The 19,177-nt window shown below is 29.5% G+C and overlaps 2 protein-coding genes across 2 annotated transcripts; both read right to left on the bottom strand.

The window, feature by feature from the left end:
* Positions 1-1,256: 1,256 nt before the first annotated feature.
* On the bottom strand, positions 1,257-9,024 carry LOC123297606 (RAB11-binding protein RELCH homolog). The gene is made up of 13 exons (XM_044879346.1): positions 8,786-9,024; positions 8,395-8,723; positions 8,042-8,209; positions 7,165-7,568; positions 6,093-6,403; positions 5,215-5,360; positions 4,761-5,007; positions 4,342-4,542; positions 3,653-3,806; positions 2,743-3,273; positions 2,349-2,551; positions 2,126-2,288; positions 1,257-1,524 (listed from the first exon to the last, which is right to left on the bottom strand). Exons 1-13 carry the CDS (start codon positions 9,012-9,014, stop codon positions 1,257-1,259), a joined length of 3,354 nt encoding a protein of 1,117 aa, XP_044735281.1. The 5' UTR covers positions 9,015-9,024.
* A 1,341-nt stretch (positions 9,025-10,365) lies between these two features.
* LOC123297537 (probable 28S ribosomal protein S26, mitochondrial) lies at positions 10,366-18,527 on the bottom strand. Its single transcript, XM_044879238.1, has 3 exons — positions 18,243-18,527; positions 11,202-11,460; positions 10,366-10,566 (listed from the first exon to the last, which is right to left on the bottom strand). The coding sequence occupies exons 1-3, from the start codon at positions 18,452-18,454 to the stop codon at positions 10,414-10,416; spliced, it is 624 nt and encodes a 207-aa protein (XP_044735173.1). The 5' UTR covers positions 18,455-18,527; the 3' UTR covers positions 10,366-10,413.
* Between the last annotated feature and the right edge of the window lie 650 nt (positions 18,528-19,177).

The raw sequence follows: 19,177 nt of genomic DNA, 5'->3' as shown, positions 1-19,177 counted from the left end.
ATTTGTATTTAGTTGTGCGTACTTAAATGCAAATGAAATCGTAATATCTTCAGATCTTTTTTCCTGTCATGCAGTATGTAAAGTGAGATTCGTTGATTTATTAAATTAATGCTAAATGAGAAAGTTTGAGCTTGAGCTTAAATTGCTTTTATAAACCGTATTATGTTTCAATAAACGAATAAAGAATGATTAAAATTATAACGTTCGATTATAGACTTTATATTATATATATGTCGCAGCCAACTAGCTTAATTAGCCGTTCTATTAACATTCTAGCCTTTTTAGTAAGCGCTGCCGTTCAAATAGCGAACGATAATAAATTCAATCAAAGATCTAGGCAAATTATTTTAGTTCCACTTTCTGCCATCTGGCGCTGAAACCCACACACTGTCAATATAGCGTCGGCAACAACAATATTGTTGGTGTTTCTCACAATTTTATTGTGTTTACGCAAAAAAAAGTACAATGGCAGAGTGTGGTGACAAAAAGTTTGAACTAAATATGGTACTATTAAAATCTGGTTTTCACGGCAATAGTTTCAGTGCCTGTTCGTCTGCTTGACGTATTTCCTTATAACAGCATTAGCAGTCTATATTTTAATACGAGTCTGTGTGTTCAATTGTTCATAAATTTGTTTATACCGATTAATTAAAAAAAATTGTTATAAAACATTTTAAATGAAAAATTATTAGTTTAAAGCCGTCTCTACCGAACATATATATTGGCTCTATGAACATTTTTTATTGAGTTTATTTTAAACAAGTTTAACGAGATCTTCTGTAATGTGTACCGACTAGCTCCCGGTATAACGCACTACCGGCGTGAATGTGATCCGAACATTAAAATGATCACGTGACACAGATGAAAATTTCTCCTCTTATTCCTCTTCTGAGGTATTCCGTCTTCACGGTTGGGACAGTTTGACGATAAAATTTCCATTCCTTTTTTAAATTATATTTAACGTAAGCAAATTTTTGTTTACTTAATTTTAAACGTAAAGATAATGTAATGGTAAATCAGTTGTAACATTTGCTTACTTTAAATAAAATCTGAAAAAAGGAACGAAATTTTGCTGAAATTTGTCCCATTTACTTTCAATGATAGAATTACACCTCGTATTAAAAAAAAAAATAAAATTTTCTGCAATTAAAATTTACAAAACATACCTATCTATTGTAGTAATAAAAATAAAATATTTATAATATTAAAAAACAAATATAAATGCATAATTTGATAAAATTATATTTGATTTTTTTTTATTTCTTTTTAAAAATACCTTGAAGATTTGTAAAACTATTTGGTACATTTTTAACAACATTTGGTGATAAAATTTTACTCATCCTTTGACGCATATCTTCAACACCTAAATTTACATTTTGTGTGAGAGTATTTGGACGTTCGTTATGTAAAGTATTCGACACAGTATTACTAGTATTTATTTCTAAACGAGATTCAACATCTTTTATCATCATTGTAATTTGTTCTTGATGTAAGTTTGTTGGTAAATTGATTTTTTCCAAGCCTCTGTAAAAAAATAATGATTACAGAATGAAAAGTGGTTATTTATTAAAGCCACAGAGGTAACTAAAAAATTTTATTTGATGAAATCCGAACACTCAAAGATTTTTTTGGTAACTCTTTCTAATAAAACAGAAATTAGTATAGAGTAGATATGGTCGCATATGGCGTAGTAGGCTCTGACGTCACAGATTATGTCAAGGGCGTCTGATTTTCACGTCATTATTATCTCTCTGTCTAATATCTGTCTACTAAGTAAGTAGTTTAAAATGCTTTATTCGTATTTCTTGGCCGATTTAATTTTAAATTCATTTGTTGTTATCTCTTTTATAGTATTTTCATATTTTGTTAAAAAAGATCATATATATCAAAAAAAACTCCATATATATACCCTATTCACAACTATAAATACAGACTGGAAATTTTTTATAAATTGCCATACCAAAATTAAAATTAAACATACATCACTGTCTCTAGAATTTCTTGGAGTCCGGGGATCTTAACCTATTTTAAATTCAACAATTTACAGCAGATGAGATATCACCTAACGAAATTAACTATTATCCTGACAGAGATTATTACTAAAAATTATGAAGATAGTACTTACCTTAAACCAGGTAACAAACATGTACTTAACGTTTGTCTTGACATTGGACAATAAATTATAATTGAAAATGACTCTAACAACTTATATGTTATATCTTTACGCCGTGTTTGGTTTGGTATTTCAGATGCAGAGGTTGCTAAATTAGCTAATTGTGGTAAAATAACTGAAAAAAATTATTAAAATTAAAACTAAAAAAAAAAAATGTTACGATATTTTTATTTACCTTCTTCTCTAAACCATGGTTCGGAAGCATTAGCTATATGCCCTAAGGTAGTAATAATTTGACAGAGTAAAGCATGGTCAGATTTCGTAGATTGATCGGACAAAACACTTTGTAATTGCATGTAAGCTTTATCATGTACTTCACGAATACTACATGATGTTATTAATGATCCTATACAAGGAACAGCAGCTATACGAACCGAACTAAAACAAAAGAAAAATTTCGTTGAATATAGATAAGCTTTTTTTAAACTTCAATGAATTTTATAAAATTTCTAGATATAAACATAACTTTCAAAAGACCCATACAAAAAATCAAAATAGGTACGAAAACTGAACGAAGAAAAGCATATGAAAAGCTATTAGCTATTGTTAAAAGCAAAGAATATACTTACACATCGGAATCACTAGATAACGTGACTAAAGCAGGACATACACGATTTATTAACAAATTCTCTTCAACTTTGCCAATTAATGACGCAAACAGTGTACATGTAGAACTACGCACAACAACACGTTGATGTATTATACATTCCCATAGAGTACCAACAATTACATTCTGTAATTCCTTATGATCGCAAAGATTTTTAATTGCTAATTCTAATGCGGTGACTGGTGTACCACTTAATGATAAGGCACACACAAACTTTTTTATAAAACTACTAATATCATCAATAAATTCAATATTATTTATAATGCCATTCAAATAGATTGGTATCAATGATAGTTTTGGTGATGAACTATGTAAATGTGCTAATGAATGTTCCAAATTTTGTATATGACTATCAAATAAACGTTTCAATTCAATTTTTGTAAAATTTTTACCAAATATTATAGCAATGCTGCGAAATAAATTTATTGTTGTTTGTAGAGCTGCCTCTTGATGAATTTCTACGTAATTTGAAACAGCAATTAGTTCTTGTAACCTTAAATAAATTAGAAATCTATTTATATTATCTGTTTTTTACAGTTTTTATAAATAAATCTACAGTGTTGTTCAATGAGATGTTCACACTTAAACGGGAGGGATACTTTGTCCAAAAATATCTTACCTCTTAAATGGGGCGTCTTATATTTAAAGAACATATATTAGGCTAGGCTAGAGTGGCTATCCTAGTGGGGCAGAACACAATAATAACAAAAATAGGGGTACTGCAAGTTGGTCCCTAGCACCTAGACCAAAAGTCCTCTGTGACCTCCTTGAGAACGACTTCTCACCCAAAGACCATACGTCGTTGGTATTAAGGGGCTATTAAAATCGGATGAAGCTATAGGCCAGTATGTTGTTTGTGTATATTAACTTACATAGTATCTTTAAACCAATCAAATTCAGGCCAACTTTCAACATTTTCTTTAATTATTAATTGGAATGTTATTATCAGCTCTCCCACAGACGGTTGTCCTTCGTAAAATAAATTCGGGTTGGTTAATGGTGAACATAATTCAACAAATTCCGGACCTGCAAAGTATTAAAATTTATTAAAATCGTTTTTACCTGTTTAAAGTCTTTAACAGCGAACACATTGCTAGGAGATTTGGAAAAATATATACAATGTCCTGTATACAGGAAGCTTTCAAAAAAGGTCAATATCAATTATGTTTTATCTTGTGATGGATAGATAAAATTGTGAATTGTATTTTGCGGTGTTGTTTCAAAAAGTTTTGCTCTAAATTAGTATTATAGGCAGTGCCGGATTAATCCATTTCGGAGTCCCTAGGTGATGTGAAAATCAAACGGCACAGTATATTTTATTTTTTTAGTCTTCGTAAATCACATTGATATTCCCTTGTGGTGCCCTTCTTGCACAAATTTGTCCTTTTCTCTTTTGAACTTTCCACGAAGTCCCTAGCCGTTTCGGGGCACCTGGACAGTTTTCTAATACACCTAATGGTAAATCCGTCACTGTTTGTAAGTGTTAAAGTTAGTTATTTAAAAAAGTTATGTTCTACTGACATGTTTTCGTTTGCGCCAACATTGTTAAATGAATACTTACGTAATGTAGCATTTTTAACACTTTCATCAAAATGGTTTATCACATAACTTGACTTAGCAATTGATAATATTGTAAAAGGTAACAATATATAAATTGAATTTAAACTTTGTATAATGCGTTCTTCAGATATTGTTTCCGTTCTTGTAAATACATGACGCAATTTTTTAAATAATTTTTTCATTAAATTTGTTTGAAATTTATCTAAAATAAATAAATATTTATTAGGTTATGTTTAAGGTCGTTTTTAAACCAAATCACTTAAATTTGACCCCCATTTTTGTATATTTATTAAATCGGTGCTAGTATTTTTTAAAAACGCTTGTGTATCAGTACTTTCAAAACTTGTTCATAACGTATTGAGAGTTTTTTTAAGAGTTTAGACTATTATTCATATGTTGATGAAACTAATCAAATCTTACCTGTATCTAAAGCCCACTTTGCAAGAACTGGTAGAAGTAAATTATTTGCTAAACTTACAACACTTGGTACAGAATCATTTAGTGCATGTACCACTAATTCTTCACATTGTGTATACTTATCAACATCTTCACATAAACCAATTATAAATGTTAACGCTTGTACTGTTACTTCTCTTACAGACGGTTCACGATCTTCAGTTAACATTTGTTGTAACATTGAAAGCATTAATGAATTTCGAATAGCACTCTAGAATTGAAATTAAAAATTTTCTTTAGCTCATTAAATCGGCCCTTCAAATATCAAAAACATATCCAGATATGAAATTTCATTCAAGTCGGGCTTTTTTGTGTCCGCTACAAAGGTCACAGACACATACAAACACTAACGAAGCCTTGCTGCGTGCAAAATATAAAATATAACACTTAATATGTAATTAAATATAAATATACGTACCGAAATATAAGGCACTAAAAGAATACAAGTTTCTACAACCAGTAAACGTCGTTCAACATATTTATGAGAAATTTGCTCCCAACATTGAGTTAATAATTCATTTTCTATTACATTACTATCAATATTTTTTACAAAAGCTAAAATTCCTGAAATATAAATTGAAATTATTTTAAAACAAGTGGACTTAGGGCTTAGTTAATCTACTTTACTTTAGTATTTATAATTTTTCTTAGGGCAAATATAATCTAAAATTAGTTGGGTAACCAACAAAATTCAATATTTTCTAGTAAGTAGGCTGGAGATGCAAATTTTCATAAAATGCAGGTGCCTTTCGTTAAGAAACGGCATGTCTACTTTTGTCAACCCGAAATTTTTGTTTGCTCACCCGTCAAAATAATGTTATGACAAAAAGAAAATTTTACCCCAGAATTCTCAAATTTAAATTTTTCTTCATTAACCGGTCAATTGCGGGTTGGTCTTACTTATTGAGAGTTCCGTACCATCGAACAATTTATAATACTATGTACTTCTTATTAAGTACTTTTGTAAAAGAGGAAAATTTACATTTGCTAATGTCATAATTTTTAATTGCATCGTAGCTTTCAATTAAGAGGTGGGCAGACCAAAATTTTAGTTGGGCAAATGATGGAGAAACGAATCCAATAAGATTGTTATGATAATTCGCATTTGGGGATGCTATTTTCAAACAGACTTATTAATAACGAAGACAAAATTATAATGTGAATATTCAGCTTAAACAGCACGAAACTCTACCCATAAAAAATTTAAGTTTTACTATTTCCAAATCTTTGGATTAAAGGGAGAGTAGATTGACCGAGTATAATTGACAAAGAATAGATATTACTTTAGAAACAAACCTGCTAATATTTTTTTTCTTTCTTCTGCCGATGGTCGTTTTTTTAAATTGAAAAGTTGATGCAATAAATTATCTCTTTGTGCATTATTTTTCGATAAATACGCTGAACATAATAATAAAGGAATTATTTCTTCTCGCTTATTTAAAATAATATTTGGTATAATTTGAGGAAGACAATTTGAAATAACAGACAAAAATTTCTCTTCTGTAAGACCATCCTTGAATGTATTTTCTAGTGTTGTATCAGATGTTGTACAAATATTTTTATAACATTGAGTTAATAATTCTTTCTTATATTCATCAGGTAATTTCCTAAAATTTGATAGTAAAGATTTTAAAAACAGATAATAGTTAATCTCACAATAATCATGGATGCGAAGTATATTTTAATTAGTGGTATTTTAAAATATGGTATTCTAATTAACTATTTTATTCTCTAGCTTCATTTGCTGTCAGGCCCGTGCGTAGAAACTATCAAATGGGGGAGGTTCAAACTTTTGCTCGCCATGTTAGGTTATAAAGTAAATAAAAAAAAGAAATTCTTTTTTCGAGTAAGAGAACATTTAATTAGGTCAAAATGTGATATTCATTTTTCATTTTGTTCAAAAGAGACAAACAAAATTTGATAAAATATTGCGATGATTCAAAAATCTATCTATAATTTTCAACTGAATCAGTCTGTATATTCGAGCGTCGAGTCAGTTATGACGCGAACCTTGGCTTCCCAAATTCTATTTTCCTAAACTCTTCTCCAGCGTTTCCCCTTCTTTCAATCAAAATATGTTTCGCAGCATCAGCTAGTTCGATAGCCTCGCCACGATTCAGGTTTTCTGTTTAAAGTACTCGACTCAAAGACAAAGTCAAGAATGTAGTACCGTGCTCAAAATATGCTTGGATATGGATATCTGACTCGTCAGTGAAAATGTGCCTCATAAATGGGTGCATTCACAGGACTATATTGTTAATTCAAAATGTATGTAGACAGATTCTCAAAGAAAATTTAAAAACTATTTTTTAGCATTTCGAATATACCAAGATAAACCAAACAGAAAGTTCAAATATGTTATGCTCACCTGTTTATTTTATTTAACGAAATATCAATTGAATCAGTTTTTAAACTACTTATACTCTCATTGTCCAGACTTCGTTTAGACTCTAACTGATTATGAATTGTTAATTTAACAGGTGACCATTCAATATCATTCTCATTAATACTGGTTTCTCCTGAATATTCATCTTCATAATTTAAAACATTATCTTGAACTTTATCAGTTATTGAAATCTTTTCAGGTTTCTCAATCATTTCAAAACGTTCTGGAGATTCACTACTATGTCCTGAAATTGTTTCTGCTTCAACCGTATTTAAAAAATATTGTTGATTTTGACTAGATATTAGTTTTTGATATTGTTTTTCCAATTCTTGTTTTTCATTTTCTAATTCTTCAACAAGTGTTTTGTAATTTTCCATTTGTGTAGTCTATTGTGGAAAAAATTTATTTTAATAATTTTTTAAGTAACTGAGTCTTTCATAAAAAGGAACATTTGATATTATTGAACCCAATAAACGCCAATATTTTCGGCTTTGTTAAGGAAGAAAGTCCCCTATAAAAAATTACTGCAGTAAAGCGTCAATAATCCGAATAAACAAGATTTCCACCCTATTCGAATTGGCGAAGCGTTCGGATTATATTATGTAGACATTTAAAAACACATTTTTATAGTACGTGGAAATTTTAACCACAAATAATAATCAAAGATCGACCCACTACAATGTAGTGGGTCTTAAATCTTATTCTACCACAATAAATCAAAGTCCCAGGGAAAAATATCTAACGGATTTTTTTTATTAAACTACATAGAAGTATTTTATTTTATTTTTCGTCCAAGCCAATAAAAGATTTGGAGTTGGGGAATTTTTTAAATGGCAATTAAACATAAAATATTAAATACCAAAATTGATATTCGCTCTTCTAAAATTTCATCTCGAACGGGTAAATTAACTTGACAACTTTTTTCCACCTGATTAAAGCTTGCATGCCTTATCGCATCACGATACAGTACGAGTAATTCATATGGCTTAGGAATATTAAGCCCAACATCATCCCAATCTTCAAAATCCTAAAAATTATACCAAAAAATTCTTCAATATAAAGGTAAACTTATTGATTAAAACAGTTTATTTCTGGTATGTTTTTGAATTCAAAACTCTTCCGCTTACGTCTCTTAAGCGGATAATAAAAAAAATTATTTCTACTAAACAGATACAATTTTAAAGATAAACATAAAAAGTGTTTTGTATTTACCTGATCTTCATTCTCATCTGCAAAAGTAATCGATGTCAATTTATACCCATAATTAAGCAAATATTCATTAATTAAAAAATTTAAGGCTCTTTGTTCGTGTGGTTTGATGGTATCAACAATAACACCTTTATTACTTTGTTGTTCATTGGAAGGAGAATTATCAGATTCAGTTGCTACCGTTAAATTTGTTCTTAATGCATTAATTGTTTCCTTCGCTTTTCTCAATTCAAATTCAAGGACAGCAACTCGATCATCTGCTGTTCGCTCTCCATCTTCCGAAAATCGAGTGAGATCTAATGAATCTAATGTTGCTTGACTACCCGATCGAGCTACAAATATCCTCCACATAAATTTCATAAATACGATAAAACTAATTTAAATATATACTTACCTATTGGTGAAAATTCTTCAAATCTAGCTTGTTCAAAATTCCCTGGATTAGAGAAAAATTCTTTAAGTTGAATGATTTCACGACCTGACTCAACTAATTCCGTATGTAATTCTAAAGCTGATAATAAAAATCTATCCTGTAGTAATTTCGAAGCAATTTCCGAGTATGTTATTTGTGGTGTTTGAGTTAAATCACTCTTTTCATTAGAATCATTTGTTGTTTTGGGCATATTTATGATTATTTTTAAAAAGTCATTGATATACTTTTCATTTTGCTTTACAAGCAATAGTTTAATTTCGATTTTTCTTTTTTATTTTGAAAAATTTTAACAAAAGTTTATTTGTTTGTGAGAACTGTCACTGAGTCACAATTGTCAGAAACGTCATAAATATTTTTTGCATACTTGTTTTCTTTTAAAAACCATAGATAATTCAATTTGCTTTGAAATCATAAATAATAATTTTTTTTCGTGTACAGGGATGTTCAAAAATGGCAAGTATTCTTCATTCCAGAAAAAACCCAACAAAAATGTTTCAAATAATGAGGGCTGTATAAAGCCTGTGAATGGGTTAAATAAAAGAATGCAATCAAAAAAGGCAGCCATAAGCAGGCTTAAATGTTAAAAAAAACAGAAGTTTTCTATGAATATGACTATATTACTACACTATTAAAATAGTAGACTATTTTTTATTAGACAATTAATTCATACATTTGAACAGCATTGTTGTAAATTACTTTCAGCAGGTGTTGAGTAGAAGGATGTTTAGAAACCATAGTAATTTCCAAAATACTGTTCAAATGTATGGACGAATTGTCTGATAACTGTGAGTTATCAGGGACAATAAAACGTATTAATTAAGATCGAAACTTGACGCATTTTGATTAGTTCCAATTTATACCACCAGGTGGCAATACTTATACTTAACATTTATCAGAGAAATGGGACTTGTAACTCCGCCGTTCAACTGGCGACAATAATTCGTACTAATAAAAACAGGAACCTGACCCGTTTTGAGTAGTTCCAATTTAGACTACCAAATTACATTCCATTTATCATTCTTAATGGTCTAGTCATTCTGTATATTGACTATTTGACGTCATTAGTCATTTTCCCAATATATGGATCACAGACTTATTAATAAATGTAGATTGCTTAATAAAATACCTCGAAATTTAATAAAACAAAAACGCTCTCAACTTAAATTACCATCTAATATTAATTATCGGACTTAAGTACAAGTTTAAGACAAAATTTCAATATACCGATTTGCAACGGCCGGTCAGGCGTAATTTTCCAATAAAGAGTATGAAATTATGATTGACAAATTTTTTAACATTTCTACTACTCATTTAGCGTCGTTCTTGTATGAATTCACTCTAAAATATAACTTGCAATATTTTAACGAAACGCCATAGAAGCTTACAAATAATACAAGTTAAATTTGAAATTCATTCCTGTTAGATATTAAACACCATAAAATTAAAAAAAAAAACATTAAACTCGAATATTATTTTACTGTACAATATTTATTTATTTTTTGTTTTAAAATTTTAATATTAAAATTCCACAAATTAATGTTCTTTTATGACTACAAAGATAAAAATCACAGTTTTGTTATAGTATTCGTTTAATTCTGTACATTTTCAACATTTTTATCTTGTTTGTCATTAATTATATTTCCTTGAGCATCGATTGCAAAGTTATAATTTACGACATTATTTAAAGCTTTTTCAATTGCAGCATCAATATTTTCTGGGGTGATATATGTTTTTGATCTTTCCTAAAAAATGAATATTTATTTATTATTATTTTGAATTAACAACCGTCAATTTCTACATCAACTTTTATTATAATAATATGTATTTCGAATAAATCTTCGTTTTAGTTTCTTTCTCTTTGTTTTCGTTAGTTGATAATGAATCGCGTAATTGTTCGAATCACGCGATTCTGATATTTAAAAGTATAAATCTATATCTGGTAGACCGTAAGATTGTTTCTATAGATGTAAAATGAGTGAAAGTTTGCTAGTGAAAAGCGTAGATAATATATTGAACAATTCGTTTTTCATTTTTTGATTGAGTCTTGGGGATGTTTTTTCCTAAGAATATCCACTTTCATTCTTTCGATTAGCAAAAACTTCTAAAAAGCAGAAAATTACCATATTTTCTATATTTCTTGCACCTTTAAGTCTATTGTTTGCATATGTTAATTACCAGACGAGTAACATTGGTACATTCTGTAATCAATTCTTTCCGAAGAATAATTATTAATTACGATTGCCCGTTTATAGGTACTAATGAATTTCGAATATGGCCAAAATACATATTTGCCTTTAACTAATTGATCTAGAAATTGGGAAAAATTGGACCACAACACTAATTTAATGTTGTAGCCACTAAAAAAATTGATGAATACCTTTTCAGCTCTTATAATTTGTTCACTAATATTTTGTTTCTGCCTTAAATTTTCTTGATGTGTAATCATGCGTTGCATAACGATATCTTGTGCTAATTTTTTCTCAGCTTGAATTCTAGCCTCTCTTATTGGTATAATACTTGAATTCCATTCCTCATTAATTTTTCTGCATTTTTCAAAATCGATGTCAAAATCTTTTTTTACTTGAACTTCATCTTCTTTTATTTGTTGAGCCTCAAATTCTTTGATTAAGAAATGTCTGTTAAAAGAATTTATTAACATCAATCAATTTTTAATTAAATCAATAAAATACAAGTTTGCTTGGTCTTTTTTAATTTTTTATTTTTGGAGGTTCAAATCTAGACACCTTAATTTGAAACATCTTTATATGAGTCTTTATAACTTCTTGGGACTCTGGCGGTTTATGGTTTTGCAGCCTTTGTAGTAACTTTTTAGTTTCTTTCAAATTTTCAATTTATTCGGTTTCAGCACCAATAATAAAAATTAACTTAAAAATTATAAAATATACAAATTTCAACACCTACCTAATTTATCATTCAACACCTAAAAAATGTTTCAAATTAGGATGCTTCGAATCGATTTTCCCGAACATTTGAAATTTGGTAATTCGGGCTTATTCTATAAGCATAACTATAGTAATAGATATTTTAATGTAAGTCTGTGAATTTTTGCATATACAAGTTCATCGTTTATAAACGTTTTAATCGTTTTTATTAGGGAAAACTTTCTATCACATTTACTTAGTATATCACCTTCATGCAGCTGTGGAAAATTCTCAAGCTCTGTTGTTTCTGTTAATAGATTGTATAAATCCGATAACTGCCCTTTTCCTACAGGATGTTTTAATTTAGAAAAGCTTCTTTCACCTGTTGCTGTTGTAATAAGAAATATGAAAAGCATTTTGCATAGCTACGTATTTGGTTACTTGGAAACTGGGAATTAAGTTCATTTTAGTATTTGATATTGTTTACTTATACATTAGTCGGTTATCGATCAAAGTTTTCTTCAATTCCTTTGATGTGTGGATTTCTTCCACACATTACTTTGAAGTTGATGTATTATAACAAACATTTTTTCTCTTCACAAAAGTGTGCCTGAGTTTAGATGACTAAGTACTAATTTTCCAGAGAAATGTAATAATAGATGTAAAAGAGCAAAACCAAGATATTCGTGAAATACACTTGTCATAGTAGCAGTTTAAGCAATCTAAGAATCGAAAATTTTAATTTTACTCATGAAAGAAAGATGCTTTCATTAGAAATATTCCTCGTATTCATAGAAAAATGTAAAAATGTGTCGAGAATTTAAACTTCCAGCCCAGATATGAGCTCTGACAGCCAAAAAACTGAAGTAAGTACTTATTACTCTATTATGGATGGCAGATCCATAATTATTACCAAAATGATATAGTACCATGGTAGTAGACATTTATGCACGCGTAAACAGTCTAATAGTTCACGTATCTTACGACAAAGAAAAAATAAAATATATACTTATAAAACAAAATATGAGATATTGAAAAATTCATTTTAAATTGATCTTTCAAATTTCTATTTTGTAAATTATGTAAAAATATCAATTTGTAATAAATAAAATATTTAATAAAATCTTAAACTAAATATTTACATAACAATTACAAAATTACTTTTATACGCTTTTTATTTAAATTTTATATATTTTTTTGTACGACTTTAACTTAATTATAAACAGTTATAAGTTTAAGGATGATCTTTAGTAGCATCAATCAACTTTAAAACGGAAACATCATATATCCAAAAATCACCCACAGCTAACGTTAGTGTCATTGCAAATACTAAACGTTCAAACATTCGCATTTTAAGTATGTACGAACAACCCTGCTTAGATAAAAACAATGGTGCACCGTATGATTCACAATCGTACATAAAATACTCATCTTCAGCACCTTTACCGAATGCAAGAATTCGTGTCTTCCGTGCATTATTTACAATTATAATACCATATTGCTTTTGTTTTTTATTAAAGAAAATTTTTAATGCATCACATAAATCGGGTTTGTTTGCAGTACTATACATTTTACCTTCCACAATAGGTTCGCATGATATTTGTGCGACGTACGGTGGTACTTGTACTTCAGGTATTAAATGTTCGATATTAAATTCCTGATTTTTATCTTCATTTGACATTGCACGCACACAATACACATAATATTGATTACCAGCTTTTAAAATGGAATCCAATAATATTGGATTCCATTCAATAAAATCATAAATACGTGTCATTATAATACAAACAACGCAATTACATAATGTTTGTTTACCACGTGTTTGTTTTGAAAAATATTTTGATTTTTGATGTAAAGTACCCCATAATGACCATAAATCATTTGGAAATTCTACATCCCATTCATGCCACATTGCAATTGGTGTACCACGTCTATCTCCAACATGATTTACAATTTCAAAACGATTCCAGGGAATTGGATCAATATCAAGCCAAGCTTTCTCTTCCCAAAACGGTATTTTATACGGTTCTTTTGTCTCTTTGCTCTTCAATTGTTTTTGTTGTAATTGATACGCTGAACGAGGATTAGTTACTAAAAATCGTTTTCGACGAATGTGACTAATACAAAATGAATAAAACGTGCAATAATCTTTGTCACAAACATGAGCTTTAAAATATTCTATTAAGAGTTTCCGTGATTTAAAACGTATCCAACGGGCGTTATCTTTTCCAAATTTATATGGATCAAATAAATGATGATCATCTCCAGTTACATATAATGCTACACATTTTAATGGGAATTCAATCATTAAATAACTGTGTTTTTGTAGAAAAAAATTCAATAATGAAACCATATCGTTCTGTTTAATTGTTATAGGAGCTTCTAATCGTCGAAGAATTACATCCATCGAAGTATTTTCAATAAAGAGGTTACTAATAACTCGTTTTGGATAATAACCACGAATTTTTGCACATTTAAATATTTCACGACCTAATTTTAATGCTTGATCTACAGTTGTTGTAGTCCACGTATCGATTGGATGATACATCAATAATAAAAGTGCGCTTAACGAAGCAAAATGGCAAACTTTAATTGTATTACTGGCAGCTGTATTCGGTTTTAAATAGTCTTCACCATTTATAATATACCTAGGTGGCTTATCTTTAAATTCGTATCCAATAAAATTAGGAAGTGTATTTGGAACTGCTTCATGTACTTGAATCGTATCAATTGAGAGTTCTTCAATAGCATTAACATCTGAATTTTTTGGTATTGGTTCAACCCAAACAAAGCATACAACAAATCGTTGAGCTTCATAGCTAATATCACTCTCACGTTTACTTTTGTTATATAATATGCGTGCAACTAATTGATGAGCATTTGTAAATCGTGCAAAAAAACATGTACCCGGTTGATTATCACCTTGGCATAATCCAACCAAATTTGAATTATATGGATCAAATAAATAATAGAAGAAATTTTTTTTAAACACCGCACATGAATAATTCGGTGAAATAAGTATAACATTTTCATAATATCGTAATAGTTCATCAAGTAGTTTAGGTTTACAAACAATACTGAAAATATATTGGCACAATACTTTAAAATCTGTTGATCCAAGAACAATACGTCGAAATTGTAGCTCAATGAATTCATCGAAACGAAATGGACAAACATCTTGTAATGAAGTCCCACAATTGATGATATAATCTAATATTGATTGATCCCATGTATCAACGGCATATTTATGAGATACAACTTTTGCCATAAGAACGATAAATGGAGCTAATAACGATACATTTTTATGTTGATAATTCATGATAGTATCATTACCATTAATGATTTCCGTGCCATTGGGCATTGGTATGAAATTTGTATCTTTGAGTAATTCTTTAGATAATGTTCTTGGAACATTATCAACATCAGACTTAATATCATTAGGATGATAACAAACCGCAGGTTGAACTGGCAATCGAGGTGGATTTAACACACGTTTCTTTAATATTTTTACTTTATGTGCCACCGTGTCACCCCCTGAAGTTTGTGGATCCGAATATCGAACTTCAACATGTGTTTCCTCCATATCCGAATAATCTTCATCCCTCCATACTCCCAGTTCATGTAACATTTTCCTTTCGAAATTCAACATTTCAATGTATAAATTACCAGAGAAATTATCATCTTCAGGTGGCATAAGTAAATCGTATAATGTTGACATACTATACATATCATCGGATATTATGCTAAATTTATCATCTTCATATGGACTTGGAGGACGAACAGGTTCTAAGTCCATTGTCGATAATTTTGATGAGTTTAAATCACAAATATGCAGTGATATTTGTGATGTAAATTGTTCTGGAAGTTTTGCATTCAACATATGATCATGTATTAATCGAGGAACATAAGCATCATCAATTGTATTCACTGACGATGAAACACTTATATTCGATTGACTAGGTACTGTGTTTATGTCAAACTGTTGAGCTGCTCTTGAATTAGGATCTATAAAAATTAATTTTTTCTTTGGTCTAGCGTTTTTGGGTAATGCACCACCTCCTTGTAATCGACCAGAACGAAACTCATCTCCACATAAATTTATTTTTAAGTCCTTCAACGCATGAATTGAAAATCTGTAATTATTCTGTCTACCTAGATTCATTTTTAAGGTCTGTTTAAGACTGTTAATTGAATTGTGCATGGATAAAATCGCGGTTCCATTCCATTTGCGAATACCTTCGGAATCTCTAGGATACGGATCAAACATATAATAATATCCTCGTTGATTCCATATGGCATACGTGAATGTGTCAATTTGAAAAATTCCCAATGAACAATTTTCAAAAAAAGTCACAACGCCTGCATCTATACTTAAATATTCTTCTTTTGCATAGGCAACTTCAGCAACTATATTGGTTAATATTCCAATTTTTATTAGATATGGACCGATTGAAAATAGTCCTGGCATATTTTTTAAACTTACTTTATTAGTGTTATGCGCAATCGCAATTTCACAATATAGCATATTGCCTAGTAAAATAATTTTATCCAATAAATTTGTATTCCAGGCAGCCGATGGTAAAATTTTCGAGAATATTAAAGCGATTATACATATTGGCAAGGCCTGTTTGTTGCTTGCCCATTCAAAACAAGGATCAGTTAAACTATAACTAGCATTAAGTACCGCTTTATCTTTGCCCAAAAGACGATAATCCTTTAACATTTCATCATTCGTTTGGGAAATAGCACTAACAATTTTAGTAACACATACATTGCGTAACGTAAATTGACAATTAGAAAGTTGGGTGCGATCAAGAAGCATTGATACAATTGTTTTTAAATCGAAGAAACTGATGATAGAAGCTGCACCGAATTTATCTGGATATAAATCTTTGGCACGCGATGTTGGATCAAACACAAAATAAAATTTTTTCTTCCATATAATTAACTGCACACTTTTTGTTTGTAGTAAAGCACAATTATAATGCTTAAAAAATATACTGAATCCTTTTGTTAAATTAAATACTCTTTTATCTTTGGATTTAGTGTAACCCACAATAATTGGATCAGATATATGATAAAAGAATTTTCGATTTTTAATTATTAAGACATTGGTTGTTAAACTATTGATTGGGATTTCTAATTTTTTTAGCTCTTCCAAGTATGATTTATCGGTGTCTTCTTTAGTTTTCGGACGAATTGTTTTTATTATGCTCAAGAAGTATTGATCACCAATCTCAAGAATATCGTCAATATCTTGAGAAGACCATTGGCAAGGATTTTTAAAAAATGAGAAACAATATGCCACTATTAAATTAGCTAAAGTTTGTCTATTTACAGTTTCAGGACTGAAATGTCCATCAGATTGGTCGTAGCTACCTAATTGTATACCATATTTATAATTCGCAACGGTAGGTTGATTAATGTTCGTTAAAGAATGACTTTGCAACGTTTTACGTTTAATTAGCATATCATCGGTGACATACGAATTACCAACTTTCGAACCTTGCGTAAGTTTTTTAAGCCAATTAAGAATTTTTTTTGGTGGTTGAATTTGATGAAATTTTTGTGCTCTATATCGGTGAATTGATATCTCACTTTGACTGTGTGTTTCAACTTCGATTTCAATATCAACATTATCCAAACCTTCTTGTTCATCAATAATATTATAAACTGTATGAGGAGACGCACTTTCACCGAGTTCTAAAGACAAAGAATCGAAATTTCCATATCTTTTAATTAAATCTATAGCATATGGTCGACTATAACCTAAACTTATTAAATCCGCTAATGTTGTTTCTATACTACCTTTTACTTGAATTCCACTTTTAGGTTTACGCAGTTGTAAATTTGGTGGTTCTTCATCCATCCAAGTTCTGTCATAAATATTTAGCTCGCTAGATTTTCGTGGTTTCACAACGGGTCCTATCAACACAGGACTTTTATATCGAATTATATTTTTAGTGATTTGTGTTGATATAGGTGAAGGAACTCGGCATACTGGTAAAGACACATCAATTTTCACTTGATTTTGTGATTTTAATTTATTTTCAAACCTTTGTCTACGTTGTTTGTTTGTATTATATACACTACATGGATCTTGATATTTTGGAAATGCACCACGAGTCTTTAATGGAGGCCAAATATCAGAAATACCAGACAATTGTTTATTTTCATGTTTTTTGGGGTTTAAAGCTTTCTGCCATCTTCTTCGCCTTTGACATTCTAACTTGTATTGAACAATGGGATCAACCATTACCTCATTGTTATAGGGGAAATGATACATGCATGGTGAACAGCATTGGACAGGGTCTTGCATTTTTCTGGACTACACTAAAAGTTCTTGTCGCGTAATTTTTACGTGAAATGAATGTTTGTAATATTGATGATTACATAAATTGTTTTAATGAATTAAAATATTGTATTTGAAATGAAAATTCTCACTGAAAATTTGTATATATAATAAATGAAGTCTTAATTATAATTAAAAACAAATGATTGATTCTAGTAACTGGGCATTATTAAACAATTTTTACCTTATAGATTTTACTTGAGTCTTGTAATTTGTATGAAGACGAAAGAGTTCGTTTCGTTCACTTTCTGAAATTTCAGGTCTTTTAGGTACTTTGTATAATTTACTTTTTGCCACCGGTAACCATCGTGGTTTTCTTCTCCATCTTACAATTTGTTGAAATAAATTATTTTCAATTACATTAGGTGATATTGTTAATTTACATAAATTCCACATTTTGTACAATTTTTTTATATTATATTTATTTATATTACACTTCAATAACCTTACTTTCTTTCTTCTTAACAACTAAACTTTTATTAGCTTAAATGGTAAAATAAATGGGTCAGTTCAAAGGTTTTTTTTTTTAAATGTAAGTCATAGGTAATATTCAATATCAGTAAAAATGGTCAATATTTAAAGGGGTTAATAGAATTATGCAAAGACGTGATCAAAACAAGAATTTTGATACAATAAACATAATCTAGAACCGATCCCCTTCGGTGATACAAACCTCAGAACTTTCCTCATGAATCTGAAACTTTGTACATCGTTTCGTGCAAATAATTTGGATATTTCTTAGAAAAAGTTACATTTAGAGCAGAAAGAAATACCTATTTTTTACAAAAAGTTAGAGATGCAGTCACAGATTATAGTTTTTAATTTAAAACAGATCTGCAACTCCCTGTAAAATTTTTACTATTTTCGTTCTCTGAAGGTACCTTTATTCAGGTGGCTCTACACGTTATATTCGTGTAAGTATTTTGGCCGTTTTCATTGTGTCCCTGTTTATTAATTAATTAGTGTAATTTAGTCGTTTTAATATTATTTTCCGATTTTTTTATGGTATGTACTGAGTTTATTTTAGCGCTTAGGTTTTCTTAACCGTGTTGATTACATTTATGTAGTGTTTATTTGTGATTATAATTGACTATTAACGAAATAAAATGGTTTTACATT

Source organism: Chrysoperla carnea, chromosome 4 (genome assembly GCF_905475395.1).
Source record: "Chrysoperla carnea chromosome 4, inChrCarn1.1, whole genome shotgun sequence".
NCBI lineage: Eukaryota > Metazoa > Arthropoda > Insecta > Neuroptera > Chrysopidae > Chrysoperla > Chrysoperla carnea.
This window is presented reverse-complemented; position numbering and strand designations above follow the sequence as displayed.